This window comes from Bubalus kerabau, chromosome 1 (genome assembly GCF_029407905.1).
Source record: "Bubalus kerabau isolate K-KA32 ecotype Philippines breed swamp buffalo chromosome 1, PCC_UOA_SB_1v2, whole genome shotgun sequence".
In the NCBI taxonomy this organism is placed as follows: Eukaryota; Metazoa; Chordata; class Mammalia; order Artiodactyla; family Bovidae; genus Bubalus; species Bubalus kerabau.
This window is the reverse complement of record NC_073624.1, coordinates 131,760,456-131,785,142: the sequence shown is the minus strand read 5'-3', so window position 1 is coordinate 131,785,142 and position 24,687 is coordinate 131,760,456. Positions and strand designations below refer to the sequence as shown.

General features: G+C 36.9%; 1 protein-coding gene across 3 annotated transcripts in view; it reads left to right on the top strand.

The window, feature by feature from the left end:
* LYST (lysosomal trafficking regulator) overlaps positions 1 to 24,687 on the top strand; it is a 175,658-nt gene that overhangs the window by 47,782 nt on the left and 103,189 nt on the right. For all 3 annotated transcript variants that reach the window (XM_055588773.1, XM_055588766.1, XM_055588781.1), the window contains 10 exons: positions 21 to 2,100; positions 3,525 to 4,548; positions 6,082 to 6,243; positions 7,723 to 7,879; positions 10,176 to 10,402; positions 11,174 to 11,240; positions 15,868 to 15,977; positions 17,709 to 18,126; positions 19,388 to 19,532; positions 20,929 to 21,102. In XM_055588773.1, coding sequence (XP_055444748.1) covers positions 21 to 2,100; positions 3,525 to 4,548; positions 6,082 to 6,243; positions 7,723 to 7,879; positions 10,176 to 10,402; positions 11,174 to 11,240; positions 15,868 to 15,977; positions 17,709 to 18,126; positions 19,388 to 19,532; positions 20,929 to 21,102 — 4,564 coding nt within the window. The remainder of the gene's footprint in view (positions 1 to 20; positions 2,101 to 3,524; positions 4,549 to 6,081; positions 6,244 to 7,722; positions 7,880 to 10,175; positions 10,403 to 11,173; positions 11,241 to 15,867; positions 15,978 to 17,708; positions 18,127 to 19,387; positions 19,533 to 20,928; positions 21,103 to 24,687) is intronic.

The window sequence follows — 24,687 nt, the reverse complement described above, 5'->3', positions numbered from 1 at the left end:
TTTTTTCTTCATTTTGTCAGATTTTAATCTACCATTCTCAGCTGGTATAATCCTGACCAAAGAAAAGAACTCAAGTTCTCAAAGATCTACTCAGGAAAAATTATATTTAGAAGGAAGTGCCCTGGCTGGTCAGGTTTCTGCAAAAGTAAATGTTTTTCGAAAAAGCAGGCGGCAACGTAAAACTACCCATCGTTATTCTGTAAGAGATGCAAGAAAGACACAGCTCTCCACCTCAGATTCAGAAGTTAATTCAGATGACAAAAGTATAGTAATGACTAAATACAGAAGGTCCCATGTGCTGCAGCATTTTGTAAAACAGTATCCTAAAGAAGACCACCTTACAGCTAAGCTTAACCACTTATCAACCAAAGAGCAGACTCCTCCTGACACCATGGCTTTGGAAAATTCCAGAGAAGTGATTCCAAGAGAGGAGTCAAACACTGACATTTTAAGTGAGCCAGCTGCCTTGTCTACCATCAGTCACATGAACAATTCTCCATTTGATTTATGTCATGTTTTGTTATCTTTATTAGAGAAAGTTTGTAAGTTTGACATTACCTTGAATCATAATTCTGCTCTCGCAGCCAGTGTAGTGCCCACACTGACTGAATTCCTAGCGGGTTTTGGGGACTGCTGTAATCTCAGTGACAATTTGGAGGGTCAGATGGTTTCTGCAGGTTGGACTGAAGAACCAGTGGCTTTGATTCAACGGATGCTTTTCCGAACAGTACTGCATCTGATGTCAGTAGATATTAGTATGGCAGAGGTGATGCCAGAAAATCTCAGAAAAAATTTAACAGAATTGCTTAGAGCAGCTTTAAAAATTAGAACTTTCCTAGAAAAGCAACCTGATCCTTTTGCCCCAAGACAGAAGAAAACACTACAAGAGGTTCAGGATGATTTTGTGTTTTCCAAGTATCGTCATAGAGTGCTTCTTTTACCTGAGCTGCTGGAGGGAGTTCTGCAGATCCTGATCTGTTGTCTTCAAAGTGCAGCTTCAAATCCATTCTTCTTCAGTCAAGCCATGGACCTGGTCCAAGAATTCATTCAGCATCACGGATTTCATTTATTTGAAACAGCAGTTCTTCAAATGGAATGGCTGGTTGTAAGAGATGGGGTTCCTCCCGAGGCCTCAGGACATTTGAAAGCCCTCATCAATAATGTCATGAAAATAATGAGCACTGTCAAAAAAGTTAAGTCAGAGCAGCTGCATCATTCAATGTGTACAAGAAAAAGGCACAGACGTTGCGAATATTCCCACTTCATGCATCACCATAGAGACCTCTCAGGTCTGTTGGTCTCGGCTTTTAAAAACCAGGTTTCCAAAAACCCATTTGAAGAGACGGCAGATGGAGACGTGTATTACCCTGAGCGGTGCTGTTGCATCGCTGTGTGTGCTCACCAGTGTTTACGCTTACTGCAGCAGGCTTCCTTGAGCAGCACGTGTGTCCAGATCCTCTCAGGGGTTCAGAACATCGGCATATGCTGTTGTATGGATCCCAAATCTGTGATTGTTCCTCTCCTCCATGCTTTTAAATTGCCAGCACTGAAAAGCTGTCAGCAGCATATACTGAATATTCTTAACAAACTCATTTTGGATCAGTTAGGAGGAGCTGAGATACCACAGAAAACTAAAAAAGCAGCTTGCAACATCTGTACTGTTGACTCAGATCAACTAGCCAAATTAGAGGAGACCCTGCAGGGAAGCTCTTACAATGCTGAACCTTCCTCAGGTTTATCTAGTCCATCCTACAGATTTCAAGGGATCCTGCCCAGCAGTGGATCAGAAGACTTGTTGTGGAAATGGGATGCCTTAGAGGCTTATCAGAATTTTGTTTTCGAAGAGGACAGATTACAGAGTGTACACATTGCAAATCACATTTGCAGTTTGATCCAGAAAGGCAATGTTGTTGTTCAGTGGAAACTGTATAACTGCATATTTAATTCTGTGCTGCAAAGAGGAGTTGAATTAGCACATCATTGTCAACAGCTTAGCATTACTTCAGCCCAGACTCATGTATGTAGCCATCATAGCCAGTGTTTGCCCCAGGAAGTACTTCAGATTTATTTAAAAACTCTGCCTACCCTGCTTAAATCAAGGTTTGTTATATATGTGTGTAGATACTTTTTCTCATTGTTGAAAAATCATGTTCAAAGATGTTTGAATATCTTTATTATTTATTTTTTCCTAGGATTTAATTTTAGTTTAACAACAAAAAAATTTCCCATCCCATGTCAGATTTTTTTTAACATTTATTTATTTGTTTGTTTTACTGGGGTGTTTATAGAGAAGAGGACAGAGCCATTGATTTTAATTTCTCTGAAAAAAATAAAGTTTTAAATCTATATCTGAGAAAAAAATGAATAAAACGCAGATACCCAACAGCAGGGGCAAAGTTAAATTAATTATATTTACTGGATGTAACATTATTAGCCAAAAATAATGTTAGCTAGGATCTATTGGGACATGAGAAAATGCTTATAATATTTTATAAGTAGCATACAAAAAATAAAAAATGTCACCCATTTATTTAGAACTATGTAAAATATATATATAGTACCTAAAGTGTGTATGTGCATGATAATTATCAAAACAGTGAAATTAATGAAATTTTTGAATACCATATTTACATTTATTACCTGTATGTAGAAAAACTGGAAAATACAGGTAAGCAAAATGAAGAAAATTAAGATACTTAGAATCCCACCAGTGAGTTTTGTAGATTTTGTGATTGTCAACTCTCATACTTAAAAAATAATTTTGTAAATGAAGCTTGCTTCTGATAGGTAGTTGGCCTTTGAAATTAATGCATATACCATTTTAAAAACTTACAGTAAAGTATAACATATCTGTGATCATTATTTTCACAACCATTAAAAAAAAAATCCTGACATTCTGACATTGTTTAAATAGAACTGTCTTTGATCTGAAAGTTTTATAACTCTGTGGTGTATTTGTGGACAGCCTGGATCTTTGCTGAGCTGATTTATACTAAAATTATTACTCAGATTCCAGTAATCCAGGCTTGTGAGTTTTACCTGAGACAGAGCTGAAAAACTTCAGATCTGTAGTTTAGTTTCTTTCCCTTGATGACATACAGATTTAAAATAAACAAAAGTCCTGAGTGAACCACAAAGTAGCCAAATGAATGGACATGCAAAGGCCTCCCTGCTTTCAGAGTGTCCATCACAAATATGGAGGTGATTGGGGCATGGAGAATTTATATAGAGAAATTTGCCGTTTGGGGAAAAATATTCTTCCCTGAATTGCTTTGTTTCACTTGAGAGGCATGTAATCTGTTCTTTTCAAATGCTACTGGAATTATATATGCAGTGTTTGAAGAAGGATGTAAAAGTTGTTAGAAAGCAACTTGAAATCCTGGTCATATCTAATTAAGGACTTCAGCCAGATAATTGATAAAGTTGTAATAGATAGTGTTTAGTATATGCAGCAATGACATGTTTAAATAGTGTATGAATGATGTGCCTGTATGTAAATCTTTTGTACTTTTTTTCTCTCACAGGGTAATAAGAGATTTGTTTTTAAGTTGTAATGGAGTAAACCAAATAATTGAATTAAATTACTTAGATGGTATCCGAAATCACTCACTAAAAGCATTTGAAACTCTGATAATCAGCCTAGGGGAACAACAGAAAGATTCTTCAATTCCAGGTATTGACGGGATAGACCTTGAACAGAAGGAGTTGTCATCCTTAAATGTTGGTACTTTGTATAACCAGCAAGCTTATTCAGATTCTCAGAGTCTTAGTAAATTTTATGCCCGGCTCAAAGATGCTTATCCAAAGAAACGGAAGTCTGTGGTGCAGGATGTTCATATCAGCACAATTAACCTCTTCCTCTGTGTGGCGTTCTTGTGTGTAAGTAAAGAGGCAGAATCTGACGGAGAATCAGCCAATGATTCAGAAGATACTTCCGGCTATGACAGTACAGCGAGCGAGCCTTTGCAACACATGCTGCCATGTTTCTCTCTCGAGAGCCTCATCCTGCCCTCTCCCAGACACATGCACCAAGCAGCTGACGTTTGGTCCATGTGTCGTTGGATCTACATGTTAAGTCCCATTTTCCAGAAACAGTTTTATAGGCTCGGTGGTTTCCAAGTATGCCATAAATTAATATTTATGATAATACAGGATCTATTCAGAAATCCTGAAGAGGAGCAAGGGAGAAAGGAAGGAGATAGAAACATGAATGAAAATCAAGATTTAAACAGAATTTCTCAACCTGAGATCGCTGTGAAGGAGGATTTATTATCTTTGACTGTAAAAAGTGACCCCACACCAGCAGAACTGAGTAGTCTGAAAAAGAGTGCTGAAAGTTTAGGTAAATTAGAGTCAGAGCATCTTTCTTCCATAAATGTGGAACAAATTCCAGCTGTGGAAGCTGTTCCTGAGGAAACAAAAGTCTTTATGAGTCGAGAAAGCGAAACCTCACTTCAGGGTATACGACTTTTGGAAGCCCTTCTGGCCATTTGTCTTCATGGCTCCAGAGCTAGTCAGCAAAAGATGGAGTTGGAGTTACCCAATCAGGTAAGAACTTATCTTTCATCTAACCATTGTGTAATGTAAATTTTTTTAAAGTTCTAATGTAATGCTATTGTCATTTTGTTTTTCCAAAGATTCTGAGTTTTGAGGTGCTCCTGTATGCTTAGCACAGTACCAGGTACTGTGGTGGACACAGAGGAGTACATGACTCTGTTCTTGCCCTCAAGAAGCTTAGGGTTTAGTTTGGAATACAGACAAAATTCACCAACCCTGAAAGGCATTAAATACACATTAAATGTCAGATGTCAGATCAATAATAATGGGTAAGTAAGTAGCAGCAGCAGCAAGTAAGTGTTAGTCGCTCAGTCATGCCCGACTCTGCGACCCCATGGACTGCAGCCCACCAGGCTCCTCTGTCCATGAGATTTTCCAGGCAAGGATACTGGAGTGGGTTGCCATTTCCTTCTCCAGCTATTGTATTTCAAAGTCCACACTCAACAGTCTTGGTGTGGTTCTGTTTGGTGCCCTGCCCATATCCCTTGCCAAGCTGATCCACCTGTGTACCATCTGCTGCAGATGTTGGCTGCTAAGGACTCACATCTGCACCCATCTCCCAAGGTGTGGGGTGCTGAGAGCCAGTGACTGATGGGTATGGCTCTTGGAATGGGGATGGCTCTGGGAGTGGGGACAGTCTCTGTGGTGCAGTTCAGGCTCCAGAGCTTCCCATGGAATTGGGCTGCAGTGACACATTTATTCTGAAACGACACCTTTGCCTGGATTCTTCCCCCAGCATATTCTGCCTTCCCCATGCCTTTACAAATTTCCCCTGAGAGCACATCTCAGCCAAAAAGGAATGCTTAGTTTTAGGCCCTGCTTCTAAGGAAATTTCAAATACGGCAGATTCCTTCTTTTCTTCCTATGTGCTAAGTCACTTCAGTCATGTCAACTCTTTGTGACCCCATGGACTGGAGCCCACCAGGCTCCTCTGTCCATGGGATTTTCCAGGCAACAATACTGGAGTGGGTTGCCATTTCCTGCTCCATCATATCTTGTCTGTGTGTATCTGTCTCCCACTGGACAGAGTTAAGGGAGAAGTCAATTTCCTATTCATCCTTACGGCTTCATCCCCTAATAGAAGAACAAGCGGTGAGAGTTCCCTTCCAGGACAGATAGGAAGGAGTAAAGAAGGGAGGAAGAGAAAAAAATTAGAATACAAGTGCTTCTTAGTGTCTTAAGGAATCACTAAGAAAAGAAATTAGTAAAATCTAGAAATGGTTAATGAAAACCTTGAGTTTCAACTAATCATTTTTTCCCTGATACAATTAATTTATGATACATTCAAATTCAAAAGCAAATAAGATGAGTAAAGCATTGGATAAATTAGAATATTATTCTTAATTGTAACAGGAGGATATTTGTATAAGCACTGGATATATATTCATTTTAATTTCATATCAACTGCAAGTAAATGGACTAGCTTTTACTTAATATAAATATTAATTTATCATTTGTTTTCTCACTGTTTATTTTTTTTCTTAAAGCATGTTGATATTCTTAGTTTCTTTGCTTTTACCTTAGAACTTGTCTGTGGAAACTATATTGCTTGAAATGAGGGATCATCTTTCCAAGTCAAAGGTGATGGAAACAGAATTAGCAAAGCCTTTATTTGATGCCCTGCTTCGAGTTGCACTGGGGAATCATTCAGCAGATTTTGAGCACGATGATGCTATGACTGAGAAGGTATGAATAACATACAGTTGTGTTGTTATTGTTTGGGTGTGACTGGCAGAGGCAGAAGTGTGTGGGTTCAGAGTGTGACACCGTGATGTGGTTAGAACATACGGGCCAGGATTTGGTGAGGTGAGTTCAATGGGTTCTGTCTGCATCCTCTGGGATGGATTGTATTTACATCTCATAAGACAGAGGAGAGCAGTGTGACATGCTTTTCTTCATCTAATCTGGAAATTTACCGAGAATTGCTTCCGGGAGGATGGAAAGTATTGTTTGATGTCTCATATATAACTGATAGTTTATTGTGTAATAATGCAGGGATAATGATGACTCAGCTGTCCTCTTTGCCTTATTTGATTCTATAGTGATATAGTTAATACTTACAGAACTCTCTTCTCACTTTAATTTTAAATCATTCAACATAAAAATGACTGGTCCTTGCATAGAAAGAAGTCATAGTTTTTTAGTTGTTCGTGTTAACTTCATTTTCTAAAAGAACTATTTTAATTTTTTCCATGAAACAGATATATACATACATAATTAATTTACCTCTCCTTTCATGTTTCTTTTACCTTTGTTTACCTTTATCTTTGTGTAACTTCTTTTTCATTCCTTGGTCTAGACATATTGGCATTTTATAATCTTCTGCCGTAATAGTTTACATTACTGTTTGTCATATAATGTAAAAACTTACTAAAATAACTACTAATGTCATAATCATATTACTGAATCAATTGGTTAACTGGAAAATGTTAAAATACCTACTAAAATGTCAGAATACCTATGTAGGTTAAAATATCTACCTACCTATTAAAAAAAAAAAGATTATTCTTCTTTTTAAAATGTTGCAATGATAAAAGTACTCTGAGCTTCTTTAAGTGTGTTTTTTTAAAGTGAAGATATTATTAGCATTTTTATAAGAAAAGGAAAATTTCATGCCACATGATACTGCACAGGGAGTTAATGCTGGAACTCTGATTTCAGAGATGCTTGTATGTAGACAATTGCACTCTGAAATCTTAAAAGGAGTTTCTTTGAAAATTTTTCATGTCTTTAGTTATCTAATTTATGAAACACTTTCTAAAAACCTTTGGAAAAATCTTTTCTTGAGCAAATATGTAAATATAATATGTATTTATTTGCATTAAGTTGTAAGAAGTATAATTCCACCTCATTGTGGTTTTTAGTCATCTCCTCTTGTATAACTAGAATGAAATTTCTTAGACCTACTTTTCAGTAAAACTGAAATGACCTGTAGTTTGTTAGGACACCTATTTTTTGAGGTGTTAATCAAGTTGGCTAAGAAATTCTGGAGAATTATGCTGTGTGAATTTCATAATGTATAATGGTTAATATCAGTTCCTAAGATTTTTTTCTTAAAATACTGAAGCTGTCTTCAAAATGACTTTTGAGAAATAAATATCTTATTTAAGAAAAATGAACAAACATTGCAACTTTTGCCTTAATTTAATTATACTGATCTTATAGAGTCATCAGTCTGAAGAAGAACTGTCATCCCAGCCTGGTGATTTTTCAGAAGAAGCTGAGGATTCTCAGTGTTGCAGTTTTAAACTTCTGGTTGAAGAAGAAGGTTATGAAGCAGATAGTGAAAGCAATCCTGAGGATAGTGAAACCTGGGATGATGGTAAAATATCACTGAAGTACTTGTGACTTCATTTGAAAGTCAGATTATTAACTAGCAAATGGTTCTTAATAATATCACTTTAGAACTTTTATTGCCTTATATTTGTAAAGTGTATTGCATCATTATTTTATTTGATCTTGACAACAAATTCTGGCGTTCTTGTAAGCAGTTTGAAAGTGAAAGTGAAGGTCGCTCAGTTGTGACCGACTCTTAGTGACCCCATGGACTATACAGTCCATGGAGTTCTCCAGGCCAGAATACTGGAGTGGGTAGCCTTTCCTTTCTCCAGAGGAATCTTCTCAACCCAGGGATCGAACCCAGGTCTCCTGTATTGTAGGTGGATTCTTTACCAGCTGAGCTACAAGGGAAGCCCAAGAATACTGGAGTGAGTAGCCTATCCCTTCTCCAGTGGATATTCCCAATCCAGGAATCAAACTGGGGTCTCCTGCATTGCAGGTGGATTCTTTACCAACTGAGCTAAGAGGGAAGCCCCTGTAAGCCGTTTAAGCAGTTTAAATCAATGAAATATATTTTTGTTATCACAAACATTGATGGAGTGTCTAAGAATACAGGGTGGAAGAAGACTCTGCTTTTATATGTATTCTAGTGGAAAAGACAAGAAATATCAGAAATAAGCAGTATGAAGAAATAAAACAGGGTAATGTGATAGTGACTGGGTAGTCAAAGAAAGCCTCACTGAAGATGTGTTTACATTGAGGCCTTGCTAGAAAAGATCTATCCAGCGGACACTGACAGGAAGAGCTTTGAAAGCAGTTTGTTACAAAGATTTAAGTAATACAAGGAATACAGACATCTCTTTGTGGCATCCAAGAATGCTGCAGCATAGGTTTCTTAGTTTACCACAGCCCAGCTTGTCCTTAAGATGGAAATAACATTGCATGTGATCCTTTGTTTCCAGGCCGAAAACTTGAATGGAGTAGAATGGAAGATATGGATTGAATAGAGCCAGGAGATTTCTGGGAGGGCTTTATCTTTTTATTTGCTGGTCTTATGACTGTGCCAATACTGTTAGTCTTCACTAAGTTTGCAGTAGTTATTTTCTTCACTGGCTGTTGTCTCTTTCAAATTGAGTGAATGGGAATAATCACTGATATCCTACTTAAAGGGCTTTGATGGACCCATAGCAGGTGTTTTTGTTTTGTTTTGTTTTTACCATTAAGAGAGTGAAAAGAACAAAGGAACAGCCACAGATTGAAAGCCTCATACATATATATTCATGTGACTTACTTGATTTGTTAAACAAACTTTTTTCCAGCTTTATTGAGAAATAATTGACATATATCACCGTATAAGTTTAAGGTGGTTTGATTTACATATATTGTGAGAGGATTACCACAGTAGTTTTAGTTAACATTCACTATCTCATATAGATACAATACAAAGAAAAGAAATAAACATTTTTTCCTTGTGATAAGAACTCTTAGTATTTATTCTCTTAACACCTTTCCCGTATATCGTACAGCAGTAGTAACTATAGTCACCATGTGGTATGTTACATCCCTAGTACTTGTTTATCTTATAACTGGAAGTTTATACCTTTTGACCACCTTCTTCCACTTCCCACTCCCCCTTCCCCCCTAAGCAGGTGCTTTTGAAAAATATTGCTATAATAGTGTCAGTTTTATCATAATACAGGCATGATTTAATAATGATAGATACCCTCCTTTGTGTAAGTTTGCTCACTAGATCTTAAAGAATTTTGGTCCAGGTAGAAATTTATAAATTTCTTACCTATATGAATTTTTAAAAAGAGTACAGCAGTTTCTTTAAAGAGCATAACAGTTAAATTTTCCAGAATGTAATATTCTGTGAGGCAGTATCTATATCCCACTGAGAAAAAGGTCCAAGTATAAAATTCATCCAACCAATAGCCAAACCTACTGTTTTCACAGAGATATAAGCAAATGAACTACCCTATGATTTAGGTATTTTGGCACCAGAAAGTTTGGGATAGTACTTTTTTCCAGTTGTCTCAAAGGAGTGTTTTAAGTATGCATCACATGTCTATAAAAATTACTGTTGATAGTACTTGTGCTTCTAGTGAAGATCAAAATTACTTTTAAGGCTACTCATTTATCATCAAAGTATCCATATGACTTGATTATTCAGGATAATTACTGTAGTCAAAAATCAAGTAGTAGGAAAAGATTTTGTGAGCATCTTCTTATAAATAGCACTTTTGCCACTAGATCTCCTAAGTGATGAATGAGATTTGAAATTTTTTTCAGTGCTTAGGAAGGGAATAAAAAATAACCTTTTCTTTTTCTCCTTTTAGGGGTAGACTTAAAGCCTGAAGCAGAAAGTTTCATTGCATCAAGCAGTCCAAATGACTTACTTGAAAACCTTGCTCAAGGGGAGATAATTTATCCTGAGATTTGTACATTGGAATTAAATTTGCTTTCTACTGGTAAAGCTAAACTTGATGTGCTTGCCCATGTATTTGAGAGTTTTTTGAAAATCATCAGACAGAAAGAAAAGAATATTTTTCTACTCATGCAACAGGTAAAAGATATATTTAATTAAATGTGATCAGTATTTATCACACACATGCCCTAATTATTCATCTCTTTATATATAATCCAACTTGTCTGAAAATTCAGATGATTACTTACCTTTTATAATACTTTATGGTATATTTTTAGTACAAGTGATAGTCTAAAAATCTTCTGCTTCCATAGTTTTCCAAAGTAGGATAAAAATCAGTGTTGTCATTGGCTAACTATAAAAATCCTAGTGTATTTCTGAGAACAAGTAATATTTTTCAAATTGCATTTAATTTTGATATATGGTCATTATTTTGAAAAATCAGAAAAAACAGTATGAAAAACAAAATGAAAATTATGTGTAACCCTACACATAGCATTCTCTCCACTTATTTTAAAATATCTAGATATGTATATACAGTATCAGTTCAATTCAGTCATTCAGTCGTGTCCGACTCTTTGCGACCCCATGAATTGCAGCACGCCAGCCCTCCCTGTCCATCACCAACTCCCAGAGTTCACTCAAACTCACGTCCATCGAGTCCATCTTTGACTCTGATGCTGGGAGGGATTGGGGGCTGGCGGAGAAGGGGACGACAGAGGATGAGATGGCTGGATGGCATCACTGACTCGATGGACGTGAGTTTGAGTGAACTCTGGGAGTATATACGGTATATACTATATGCCGTATATACAGTATTACTATCAAGTAATTTATTATGATATTACTTCTTCATGCTTTCATGAGGTAAGAATTTTAATTTCTTATTTTTTGTTTTTTAATCTTCAGGGAACTGTGAAAAATCTTCTAGGAGGATTCTTGAGTATTTTAACACAGACTGATTCTGATTTTCAAGGTGCGTTGAAACTTTGGTTTTAAACAATAGCTTTGAAATAATTTTGTTATGTGAAATGAAGAGTTGACGGTAATAACTTCCATTGGCATAGTGCCGTGTGGTTTCAGAAGTAGCTTTATATGCATCATCTCTCCTGTTTCTCAGACCAATACAGTAGACATAATATAAGTATCTTGAATTTCTAGAGAGGAAAATCTAGATTCCAAGTGATCAAATGAGTTGTTTAGGGTCATGTATTTAGAAGTGGCATTGCTAGACTGTTCAGTTCAGTTCAGTCGCTCAGTCATATCCAACTCTTTGTGACCCCATGGACTGCAGCACGCCAGGTTCCCTGTCCATCACCACCTCCTGGAGCTTGCTCAAACTCATGTCCATCGAGTCGATGATGCTATCCAACCATCTTGTCCTCTGTCATCCCCTTCTCCTCCTGCCTTAAGTCTTTCCCAGCATCAGGGTCTTTTCCAATGAGTCAGCTCTGTACATCAGATGGCCAAAGTATTGGAGCTTCAGCTTCAGTCTTTCCAATGACTATTAAGGATTGATTTCCTTTAGGATTGACTGGTTTGATCTCCTTGCAGTCCAAGGGACTCTCAAGAGTCTTCTCCAACACCACAGTTCAAAAGCATCAATTCTTCGGCACTTAGCTTTTTTTATGGTCAAGCTCTCGCATCCATACATGACTACTGGAATAACCATAGCTTTGACTAGACAGACCTTTGTTGGCAAAGTACTGTCTCTGCTTTTTAATATGCTCTCTAGGTTTGTCATAGCTTTTCTTCCAAGGAGCAAGTATCTTTTAATTTCATGGCCACAGTCACCATCTGCAGTGATTTTGAAGTCCAAGAAAATAAAGTCTCTCACTGTTTCTATTCTTCCCCATCTATTTCCCGTGAAGTGATAGGACTGGATGCCATGATGTTCGTTTTTTGAATGTTGAGTTTTAAGCCAACTTTTTCACTCTCCTCTTTCACTTTCATCAAGAGGTTCTTTACTTCCTCTTTGCTTTCTGCCATAAGGGTGGTGTCATCTGCATGTCTGAGGTTATTGCTGTTTCTTCAGGCAAACTTGATTCCAGCTTGTGGTTCATCCAGCCCGGCATTTCACATGATACACTCTGCATTTAAGTTAAATAAGCAGGGTGACAAAATACAGCTTTGACATATTCCTTTTCCAATTTTGAACCAGTCCATTGTTTGATGTCTGATTCTAGCTATTGATTCTTATGAGACTGTAACCCAGTCTAAAGGATTGCTGCTCTGTCAGGTGTTACTTGAGTGCCTACTCTCTTCTTTGTACTTTCACAGACATTTGAGAAATTCTATACTAGATAGAACCCTAGATTTTAGCTGTAGAAACCTAAAGTTTAATTGGAGGATTAAAGCTGACATACATAAAATGTCAATTTGGGCTTGTCACATATTTTCTCATGGTTAAATTCAAGTTATGCATTTTGGGCAGGCATACCTCAGTGCATCATATCCAGGGGTTCATGATATCTGTATCTTAGCAATGATGATGTTGCCTTTGATCACTTGGTTAAGACAATATCTTGCAAGGTGCTTCCATTGTTAAGTTACTATTTTCTCTTTATAATTAGTAAGTGTCTTGTGGGGAGATAGCTTGAGACTATGTAAATATCCTTTTTCTATCTTACTTTAACCTATACTTTAACCTATTTTAGTATCCATTGATGATTTTTGGCTGAAATAATTAATATGGTATGCTATTTGTCAAATAGGAATTTTCTATTTTCATGATTCCTTCATTTCTTAATTGGAATTACACTGTAAGGAAAGCCTTCCCTTCTTCTCCATTTACTTAATTATGGCTATATTTTTATATATTGTGCTGGCACTTAATGGACCTTTTTAATCTGAAGACTTGTTTGTGTCTCAGCTCTGAGAAATTCTATTCCATTATCTTTTAATAACAGCTTTATTGAGGTATAATTCATGTACTTGAGACATAATCAACATAGTATATATTTCACCCATTTGAAGTATACAGTTTACTGTCTTTTAGTAGATTCAGAATTGTCCATTTAAAAATTTTTCTGTCACCCCAAAAGAAAGTTTTACAGAGAGTTTGAGCCTAGTACAGAAAGTACCTAGGTTAACATTAGTATATTTGCTATAGTTAATGTACCTATATTGTTAGATTATTAACTAGAGTTCATAGTTTATTCAAATTGCCTTCATATGTACTTAATGTTCTTCTTCTGTTTAAAGATCTTATCCAGGATTCACATTGCATTTTGTTGTCATACCTCTTTAGGTTCCCTCTTGGCTGTGACGGTTTCTTAGACTTTCCCTGTTTAATGACCTTGAGAGTTTTAAGGAGGACTGATCATGATGTCTTCCTACTGGAATTTGTCTGATTTTTTTTCATTGTGTATCTCACTGTAGTTTTTATTTGCATTTCCATAATGATAAGTGATGTTGATCATCTTTTCATGTGCTTGTTAGCCATTTGTATATCTTCTTCAGAGAAATGTCTATTCAAATCATTTATGCTTTTTAAAAATCAGGGTGTTTCTTTTGTTGTTGTTGAGTGTTAGTTATTCTCGGCATGCTCTAGTTATTCTCTGTATACTCTGCATAGCAAATCTTCTGCTGCTGCTTTTCCCCTTGGTTAGGTAACTCGGCCAGTCTGCAGACTTCACAGTTATAGTTGGTAGCCCTACATACATCCTGCCTTTTGTTGGCAGAATCCATTCATTTTCTTTAGAGAACAGTTAACAAGTTTGGGGCCTAATGGTTAACGATGAATTATCTGTGCTGAATACTCAGAATAAGGGAGAGAGGTGCATGTTCACAAACAAACCTTTTATTAATCCCTGTGCTTGCAGCCCTGTTGTTACTTTCTCCCCAGATTTTGCACAGATTGGCTCTCCATTCCTCTGAGTCTCTTTGTAATTCAGAGAGTCCTAGGCTGCAGCTTTCTCTTTTATCTCTCTATCCTTCCATCTGCAGGAAATATTTTTAAATCTCTCACTTGATGTGCTCCTAGTGCCCACTGCCTCCCCTGCTTTTTTCCTATTATGGGTTTCTTCCTTTTTGTTATTCTGTACTTTTAGTCCAGTGACTTTGTGGTGATAGAGGGGGGGGTGTGTGTGTGTCTCTAGTCCCCCATTTTGAACTGGAACCAATTAGTTTTGAACTGAAAAAAAAAAATCCACACACATACACTTTACTTTGGTCATATTATTTTCTTTCTTTTTTTTTCCATATTATTTTCTTACTCTAAAACCTGTAACTGTCATGTTCAGTTCAGTTCAGTCGCTCAGTCATGTCTGACTCTTTGCAACCCCATGAACCTGAGTACTCCAGGCCTCCCTGTCCATCACCAACTCCCGGAATTTACCCAAACTCATCCCCATTAAGTCGGTGATGCGATCCCTTCTCCTCTCGCCTTCAGTCTTTCCCAGCATCAGGGTCTTTTCCATTGAGTCAGCTCTTCGCGTTAGGTGGCCAAAGATTTGGAGTTTCAGCTTCAACATCAGTCCTTCCAATGAACACCCAGGACTGATCTCCTTTAGGATGGACTGGTTGGATCTCCTTGCAGTCCAAGGGACTCTCAAGAGTCTTCTCCAACACCACAGTTCAAAAGCATCAATTCTTCGGCTCTCAGCTTTGTTTATAGTCCAACTGTCACATCCATACATGACCACTGGAAAAACCATAGCCTTGTAGATGGACCTTTGTTGGAAAATAATGTCTCTGCTTTTTAATATATGATTCATGTTACTTACAGGATAAAGTCCATGCTATTTCTTAGTCTCCTTGCAATTTTCTTTCTGTGTCAGTTCATGGCTTCTATAAAACATGTTTCCTGAAACAGGACTTCTGTTCTTAGGTTTTATATCAGAATTATTTTGTCATATCCAAAAGGGAGATAATATTTATTTTGTAGGACTTTTTCTTTAGGATCAGCTGGGATAATGCATGTAAATATACTTTGATCACTTTAATATATATGCAATATATATGCTACAAATATTATTTATTATTTTACTCTCAAATGTTCTATGAATTTGTGTATTATACATGTAATATATATAGCATATGTAATATATACAAATATTATTCATTATTTTACTCTCAAAAGTACTATGAATTTGTACATTACCAGTTATATTTCATACTAAGCCTCATGATAGAATAAAGTGTTCAAACTAATCTTTAGTGATATTTAAATGTTTTCATAATTTTTAATATTTCTACTTTTGTTTATAGCATCTAATTGTCTCCTTAGAAAGTTATAGTTATAAATTAAACATTTTCAACATGAGAAGGTAGCAGACTCTTTTACAGTACCTAACAGCATCAGCTTATTTAAGAAATACTGTATTAATTTATGCTTCTTTAAATAACCTTATTTTACTTTGAGCTAACCACTCTTTCAGAAAAGTGGTTTTACTGTTTTTTTGTCAGCTGGTTAGTTGGTTTTCATTTAGTGATATTTCTATTTCTTCAGCAAATATTTGGATTATTAGATTAATTATAATCCATTTAAGATGTGACAATAGTATTGATATTTAATCTCTTTTCAGTGAAATTGTTTTTTCAGTTCCTTTAATTATTGTATATTGGCTTTAATTTTTCCCCTCTCTCTTTCTTCAATTTAGCATGCCAGAGAGTACTGGTGGATCTTTTGGTATCTTTGATGAGTTCAAGAACATGTTCAGAAGAGCTAACCCTTCTTTTGAGAATATTTCTGGAGAAATCTCCTTGTACAGTAAATATGCTATAATTTGACATTTTTTCACTGATGCCTAATAGAATTTTTTTTTTTAGAAATCACTAAGCTCCCTCTTTTGATGTGGTAACTGTTATACAGTCAACTCCATGTTATTGTGTGTGAAATTCTCAATTTTTTTTAAATTTAATATAATTTTTTTTGCTGTTAATATCGGGTCTTTCCCTGCAGGCTTTTTTTAAAAAATTTATTTATTTTAATCGGAAGCTGATTACTTTACAATATTGTAGTGGTTTTGCCATACAAAATTCTCAATTATTTTATTATTATACAATTTTAACTATTTCACTTCTGTTTTGGCAAGCTAGATACATCATTGGGGTCATAATCCCTTTACCTGATTCCACCCCAAGTCTGTGTGCTTAAGAAATGCTGAATAATTTTAATTACTAAAGATAATTATGAGTAATGATAACCATTTTGAAGGTTATCATGTTTTTTAGAAAATTATTATTCACTCTTCATTTATCTTCTATCACTTGTCTGTTGGTGCAATTTAGTGATTTTTAGACTCTTCTTTGCTGAGAAGCCCATTTTTATAATGAAATCTTGACTCAAAGCTTAAGCATTAAAACAGAAAGCCTTGGAGCTACTTTCTTTGAAGTAGGATTGGAGAATGTTCCTGAGCCCTGCCTGTTTCACCACCCTACTTAAGCCTTATAGACTCTGAAGGAGCTCTGTGGAACATGAGGTCAAAAACCACTAGTGCAGACAATTGAGGACTGACTATATATTTATGGGATGTTTCTGTTCTATTTTTCTGAGTTCATTTATCATAGTAATCGACATTAGATGTTATTTTATGAATGGGTAGGACATTGTACTGGGTTAATCTTTTCTATTTTTTTTTTACTAGTCTCCTTAGTTGTTGCTTTCCCCTTTAATTAAATACTTGTTTCTTCTTATCTCTTTTGTACATTCTGTGTTTCAGTTTAACCAGAAACTTGTAATTATAAATAAATCTAAAAAAGATGAACAATTTTTATTTGATTAGGGAAAAGGCATGTAAAATAAGGTGGAACGTAACTGAGCACTCAATTTTAGGAAGTCAGTCATGCCATAAATACCATTCAGAAACCTAAAGAATTTGCAAGGTCTCTGGTTCTATCCCTCATTTAAAAATAATTGAGAGAAGTAACTGTAGTGCACTTGGAAATAAACACCTTTCTTTGGTAGACATGATTCCCGATACAATCATTGTACTTAATTTCTAATACTTAAAACCAGCTCAGAACTTTTTAGGTTTGAACCTTTTTAAAATCTTCCAAATCTAAAACAAATTAACCACAGGAGATTATATGTTTTAAGACTGAAATCTCTTTCATATTTTGAAAAGTGAAAGTGAAGTTGCTCAGTTGTGTCCGACTTTTTGCCACCCCATGGACTGTAGCCTACCATGCTCCACCGTCCATGGGATTTTCCAGGCAAGAGTGTTGGAGTGGGTTGCCATTTCCTTCCCCAGAGAATCTTCCCAACCCAGGTATCGAACCTGGGTCTTCTGCATTGTAGGTAGACGCTTTACCGTCTGAGCCAATATCGTAACACACAAAAATGAAAATTTTAATGATATAGTAGGTAGGAATTTATTTAAATATAAATGGTGATATACGTATGTGTATGTTTGTATTTTTGTTTATAACCTGATTTTCAAGATTATTATGTACCTTGTAACATGGCTGTAAAGTTTTGTTTGGTTTTCTCTTCCTTTAGGAAATTCTTCTTCTGGGTATTCTGAAAATTGTTGAAAGTGACACTACTATGAGTCCTTCACAGTATCTAACCTTCCCTTTACTGCATACTCCAAATTTAAGCAATGGTGTTTCATCACAAAAGTGCCCCGGGATCCTCAATAGTAAGGCCATGGGGCTGTTGAGAAGAGCGCGAGTGTCACAGAGTAAGAAAGAGGGCGACAGTGAGAGTTTTCCCCAGCAGCTGCTTTCCTCTTGGCACATAGCCCCGGTCCACTTGCCTTTGCTCGGACAGCCACACCTGTCAGAAGGTTTCAGCATTTCCCTGTGGTTTAATGTGGAGTGTATCCATGAACCTGAGAGTACCACAGAAAAAGGAAAGAAGACAAGGAAAAGAAACAAGTCACTGGTTTTATTGGACAGTAGTTTTGAAGGAACAGGTATGACAACAGCATTGTCTGTGTACTAAGACTTTTCAGAAGGCAGTTTTAGTTGAGCACTAGGAACACAGTGATACTCTGACTTACTGTCCACACGTTCTTCATGGAATGCCTGAGTGATGGTAGGTTCTGACGTACCAAAGCCTGAGTGGTCGAACAGCCTTAAACACCATTTTCTTCTGTACTTTTGCTTAGTGTGGGGTGGGAGGGGGAGTATGAGGAGGGAGGCAGGTGGACCACCACATACACATCTGCTCTGGGATCACCAACCCCATTTTATGCCTCTGTTGTGGTCCCATTACTGGGTTAGGGTGGCTCCTGATATTTGAAAAGAAAGGCGTAGAACCCTGTAGCCACTTTACCATCCTTCTCTTACCTGTTCCCTGTCTCCTGTCATTCCACCTCTATTTCATCTCCTTTCTCTCTTGTAGTTCAAGCTCTCCTTCTTACGCTGTATCTTACCTCAGTGCCTCTCTCCTAGTTCCTGTCACAAAACGTGTAACCCCATCAGCCAACCTCCAGAGTGAGAATAAATTTCATTCCAGTTCTTTCTACAGCCTATTGAATCACTCTTTGTGACTATGAAACTGCTAGGTAGAAAGAACTTGTTCATTAAAAAGCAGTTTATGGTGGTAGGAAAGTGGGCTAATTCTTATGGTCTGTGGAATGAATGAAATGACTGAGCCAGAGGTTTGGGGGGTTATGATTATCGGGAGGTGCTAGCCTCAATAACTCTTCATTCCACAGAGTTTACACACCCCACTGGAGCCTCTGCTTCAGCACACTAGACCTTCACCAGTGTTTGGTTTCTAGGAACATCTTCTACCACTGACGTATAGATAGAGAAGAAAGCCTTAATGACACTGTCAAGACTGAAGGGTGGGAAATGTCACCTGGTATCTACAGTTGGAGCTCTAAATCTACTTTTCCACAGACATATTTCCAAGTTATTAGCATAGCATACTTAGGTATTTTTATGGGTTATCCTAGGAAGTTGAACTTTTAAGAAATCTTAGCAGATAATTTAATGTGTTGGGTAGTTAATAGAGTTTTCTTTTATAAATTGTACATCGAAAGAGCAGAGCAAAATGACCTAATACAGAAAACTCTTCATGTACATTAGATAGCACCTCATCGGTAATATCACATGTACATTGTTTAGAGCTGTCAATTCTTAGGTGGCAAAATTCAATTTACATTACTTTTCCACTCAGTTTTTGTCAGATGCTTGACTAATCATCCTAACATCTTTTTTTCATAGAGAACAACAGACTGGAAGGTGCAGCATATGTGAATCCTGGTGAAAGGCTCATAGAAGAAGGTTGTGTTCATATGATCTCATTGGGATCCAAAGCACTGATGATCCAAGTGTGGGCTGATCCCCACACCGGCACTTTTATCTTTCGGTAATAATTATCCTCAACTCTGCCCCCCATGAATAGCTTAGGTATTTAAATAATTTATGTAAAAGACATTAATGTGAAATCTGCTATAAAGATAATTGTAACAAAATAGAAAACTCTTATTTAAAAAAAGAAGGTAGATTCAAACAATATAATCTTTGTAATAATATATAAAATCTGTAATTAAACTCTGAAGTTCACTATGTTAATTCTCAGTGTATCTTAGACCAAATACTTACTTGAGTCTTATATATGGATGTATTCTATCCGATTGCAGTTATCTTATGATGTTGTTAACAGGCAGCTGTTTTTCATGGAGATTATATATTTAATAGCCATTATCTCATAGACTTAGGTTCTCATTGCTGTCTTGTCCTTTTTTCTTGCCTCCTTTGTTAACTAGTATAGATACAAGTCTTTTATTTGTATTGAGTGAGTATGAATGGTATGATACTATTTTTATAAATATGTAAAAGTTGGATCATAAAGGAGGTGGCTGAGCGCTGAAGAATTGATGCTTTTGAACTGTGGTGTTGGAGAAGACTCTTGAGAGTCCCTTCAACTGCAGGGAGATCAAACGAGTTAGTCCTAAAGGAAATCAGTCCTGAATATTCATCAGGAGGACTGATGCTGAAGCTGACGCTCCAGTACTTCAGCCACGTGCTGCAAAGAGCCAACTCATTGGAAAAGACCCTGATGCTGGGGAAGATTGAAGGCAGAAGGAGAAGGGGATAACAGAGGACAAGATGGATGGCATCACCGACTCAATGGACATGAGTTTGAGCAAACTCTGGGAGATGGTAAAGGACAGGGAAGCCTGGCAAGCTGCAGTCCATGGGGTTGCAAAGAGTTGGGCACTGCTGAGCAACTGAACTACAATAATGTTTATTAAAATTTAAGTAAAATATTTTACTTCGGGATCTGTGTTCTGTAAATGTTATAAAGGTTACTAGGTAGTTTATGTAAATTATATCTTAATTCTCTTAGTAATCCCTCAGAGTAGGTTAGACCAATGATACATACTAGCATTTAGATATTTATGTATATGTATTAATTTCTGTACGAAGCAAACATTGCACTAAAAGGGAAATGGGTATATAGATAGTAATAATAAATTTTTTTTTTGCAAATTGAATCCTGAAGATTATTGCCCAAATTGTTAATACTAGCAAATGAGCCAAATCTATTTTTAAGTTCATGAATTGAGGTTATAGTATAATAAAATAATCAAGCAGATTATGATATAAAACAAAGACCTCCTGACTTTTCAAGTTAGTTTAATACTAGAACTGTTTTTTAAATTGTACTTAAATATCTAGAGTTATACTTAAGTATACATGTTAAAAACTGATATCAGAAATTTCATGTTTCAGCCTATACCTTTACTCTTTTTGTTCAGTGTCTGCATGGATTCAAACGATGATACAAAAGTTGTGTTACTAGCACAGGTTGAATCACAGGAGAATATTTTCCTCCCAAGCAAATGGCAACATTTAGTACTCACCTACTTACAGCAGCCCCAAGGGAAAAAGAATATCCATGGGAAAATCTCCATATGGATCTCTGGACAGAGGTATGAAACACTTTTAGTAAATACTTAATAATCTCAGTTATAATTTTAATTATATGTTACAGCTTCTGATACAAATTACAAAAAGACTATAGATGAAATTTACTATATTTTAATAGGAATCTGTCAAGTGAGATATTTTTCTTTTTTATCACTTACATACAAAATTAATTTGCCTTAGAAGAAACCGTTGAAGATTAATATTTGGATCTGGGGGACCATGCACAAATCTGAACATTTAGACATTTATGAATTTAGTTCAGCAAGGCCATATATTATAAGATAAATCCATAAGGAATTATTTAAGTGGCTAATAAAGCTAATACCAAAATTAAATCTAGAGTTTCAAAAGAAATTAGAATGACTAGAAAAAAATATAAGCCAGTATATCAGGTGATAGATTAAGATAGAAACCTAGAAATATACCAGGTGAAATATACCAGGTTTGGTTATAGTACTATTTGACTTTTACAAACCAGGAGAACTGTGAGTCAAATTAATAAGAAATATCTTGTGAAATATCTTAATGTAAAGTTTAACTCAGAGAGAGTTGTAAGGTATCCTGGATGTGTAAGAGTTGGAAAGTATTTTATTGAATGAAATAGCATGAAAGGGAATACAGAATTGGAAGCTAGTATAACACAGGAAAGGACCGAGCTGGTTGGAAGGAAAATCTAAGTTGAATGATGAGAAAGAAAACTGAACGGGCATGATGATGCTGCGTGACAGCAGCTTTGAATCCAGGATGAGGCGGCTAGACCTTTTGCAAGGTATTTTATATACATTATCGTCCAATTCTCTCTAAAGTCTCTCAGAGTAGATTAGATCATAGAGATAACATATACCCTCAGCACAAATTAATCGATTTTTTCGTTCATTTGTTCATCAAATATTTATTGAGGAATTGCTATGTGCTGAGCACATGCAATATTAGGCCTGGGAGCTTGGTAAACAAGACAGACATGTTCCCTGCCTTTTGGGGGCTCATAGTTCAGTGAAGAAGCAGACAGCAAGGTACACAATTAAACGCGTGTGTATAAATCATGATAGGTACTGTGAAGACAACAAATGGGTCCTGAGACAGAAAATACCTGGTTTCCTGCTTAAGAGAAGGGCATCAGGGAAGACCTATCTAGAAAGAGATCATTTAAGCTGAGACCTGAAGGAAGGAGATGGAGTTTTGCATGAACAAGAGGGAGGAAGAGCGAGCCAGGCAGAGGAAAGGGCCTGTGAGAAAGAAGGGAAGCCTGTGTGCCTGTCAGCTCTGCTCTGGAGGCTGCGGGAGTCAACTGCTTACAGCCTTGCAGCCTCAGGAAGGCTGGGAGAAGAGGCTTGTGAACAGCTTTGGGGTAGCCAGTCTGCAGTGTCTGCCAAAGGAAGCAGTTTATTCATTTTAAAAAGTACATGAAAATATGTCATTGAATCTCAATTTCTATAATCCAAAGAAAATATTTTCTGAGAAGTTCTGTCTTCACAACTGCCTAAGCCTGAAGGCAGCTGTGGCACATCAGTATATGTCTCCAGAAGCTTGAATTGGTTGGGATTGGGGATGGGACTGTGAGAGTCTGCTGGACACTCTTCTCATTTCTGGAACTCTCAGCACCTACCAGGCAGTGTAGTAAGCACTTTGCACAGATGACCTCATTTAGTCCTTCTAGCAGCACAACAAAGTAAGAGATGCGTCTGCCCTTCCATGTGAGGCAGCGGAAACCCAAAATGCTGCTTGCAGTGAGGAGGGTGGCTGAAACTCAACCTGGACTCTGAGCCTGGATAGAGCCCTGCTTTAAAACCCTCTGCTCTCTTTAACGGGCTTCCCAGGTGACTCGGTGGTAAAGAATCTGCCTGCCAATGCAGGGGATGCAGGAGGAAGATCCCTTGGAGGAGGAAATGGCAACCCACACCAGTATTCTTGCTTGGAGAATCCCATGGACAGAGGAGCCTGGCAGGCTACAGTTCATGGGGGTCACAAAAAGTTGGACACGACTGACCATCCACATACATGCTTTACTAACCCTACAGCCTTTTGGTGAGTCAGGCAGGCTGACAGATATAGGAATCATAAACTAATCATTACACATATTCAGAATGAGTGTCTAGATGTTCTCTGTGGCCAGTTCTGAAGTTATGAACATCGCACTCAATTTTTACTCACCCACTTATTTGAACATTACTTTGAATTTACCATTTGGTATAAGTTAATGATTTTATCTAGTAATAGAGCATTGAGCAAGTGATCAAGGAATATAAGGAATATATTATTCCTTTGATTTAAATTTGGCACTATATCACTCTCGGAACTAATAAAATTATTTCTACAAGTAATACATTTCAAGATGTAACAACACTGAACAAAATGTTAATATTTTCTGCTAGTTGTTATTTGATGAACAGAACACAAATCTGGTAGGAATATATGGCACATAGTAGATAGTGTGAATTATTTTAGTGTTTGTTGAACTCATCTTGTATTGATTTTACAGGTTTTCTTTACCCTTAAGAACTGAATTAAGTCATAGTGCCACTAGGTGGCAGTACTGTTTCAGTTACAGCCATTGAGTTGGTTCAAGAAAGAGATGCCTGCACAGGAATAGAAGGTATCTCACTATAATGTTGTATGTCAATTGAACTTCAATAAAAAGGTTAGGTCACATCTTTCCTTTGTTAATAATATTCCTATTTAAATAGCTAAATGTATATATTAAGTATGGAATAGAAAGCCTTAAGGGAAAGTTTTTAAATAAATATATACCAAAATAGAATTTCTCATTATTAGCTTATTCTAAGTGCTTTGTCTTCGGAGAAGGCAGTGGCACCCCACTCCAGTACTCTTGCCTGGAAAATCCCATGGGCAGAGGAGCCTGGTAGGCTGCAGTCCATGGGGTCGCAGAGGGTCAGACATGACTAAGCGATTTCACTTTCTCTTTTCTCTTTCATGCATTGGAGAAGGAAATGGCAACCCACTCCAGTGTTCTTGCCTGGAGAATCCCAGGGACGGGGGAGCCTGGTGGGCTGCCGTCTATGGGGTCGCACAGAGTCGGACACGACTGAAGCGACTTAGCAGCAGCAGCAGCAGCAAGTGCTTTGTCTTATTCACAAACTTTGTCTTTACAAGCTACCTTCATTATCTTAAGAGAGTTTAAAACACTCTAGAATGAGGGAAGAGCTTGGCACTCTGCCATTTAAACAAGAAGATGAAGTTCTCCCATCGTGTGTGTCTCTAGGAGAAAGCATTAGTTTACCTTTTCCTACTTTGCCTTTTGTGAGGATTCCTATAACTTTTATCCATGAAGAAAAGCAAGAGATTAATCAAAAGCTCTGCAATATTTAGTGCTGAAAACACAGAAAATGCAAAAAAAGCATTGGCATTTCAGTGCCTTGTCAGAACAAAACCTGAAGAAGTGATACTCTTCCTGATTAGTTTTTGAAGAGGGCATGAGGTTTTAGGAATTGTGTACTGAGATGGGAGACTTTCTGGTAAAATCAGGGAGAGGTGGTAGATTCGTATTTTAAACCAGGAAGGTGAATATGCAGAAGTCAAGTGGCAAAGGAAACTTGCAACAAATGTCCATTCGTTCTTCCCTTGGCCTG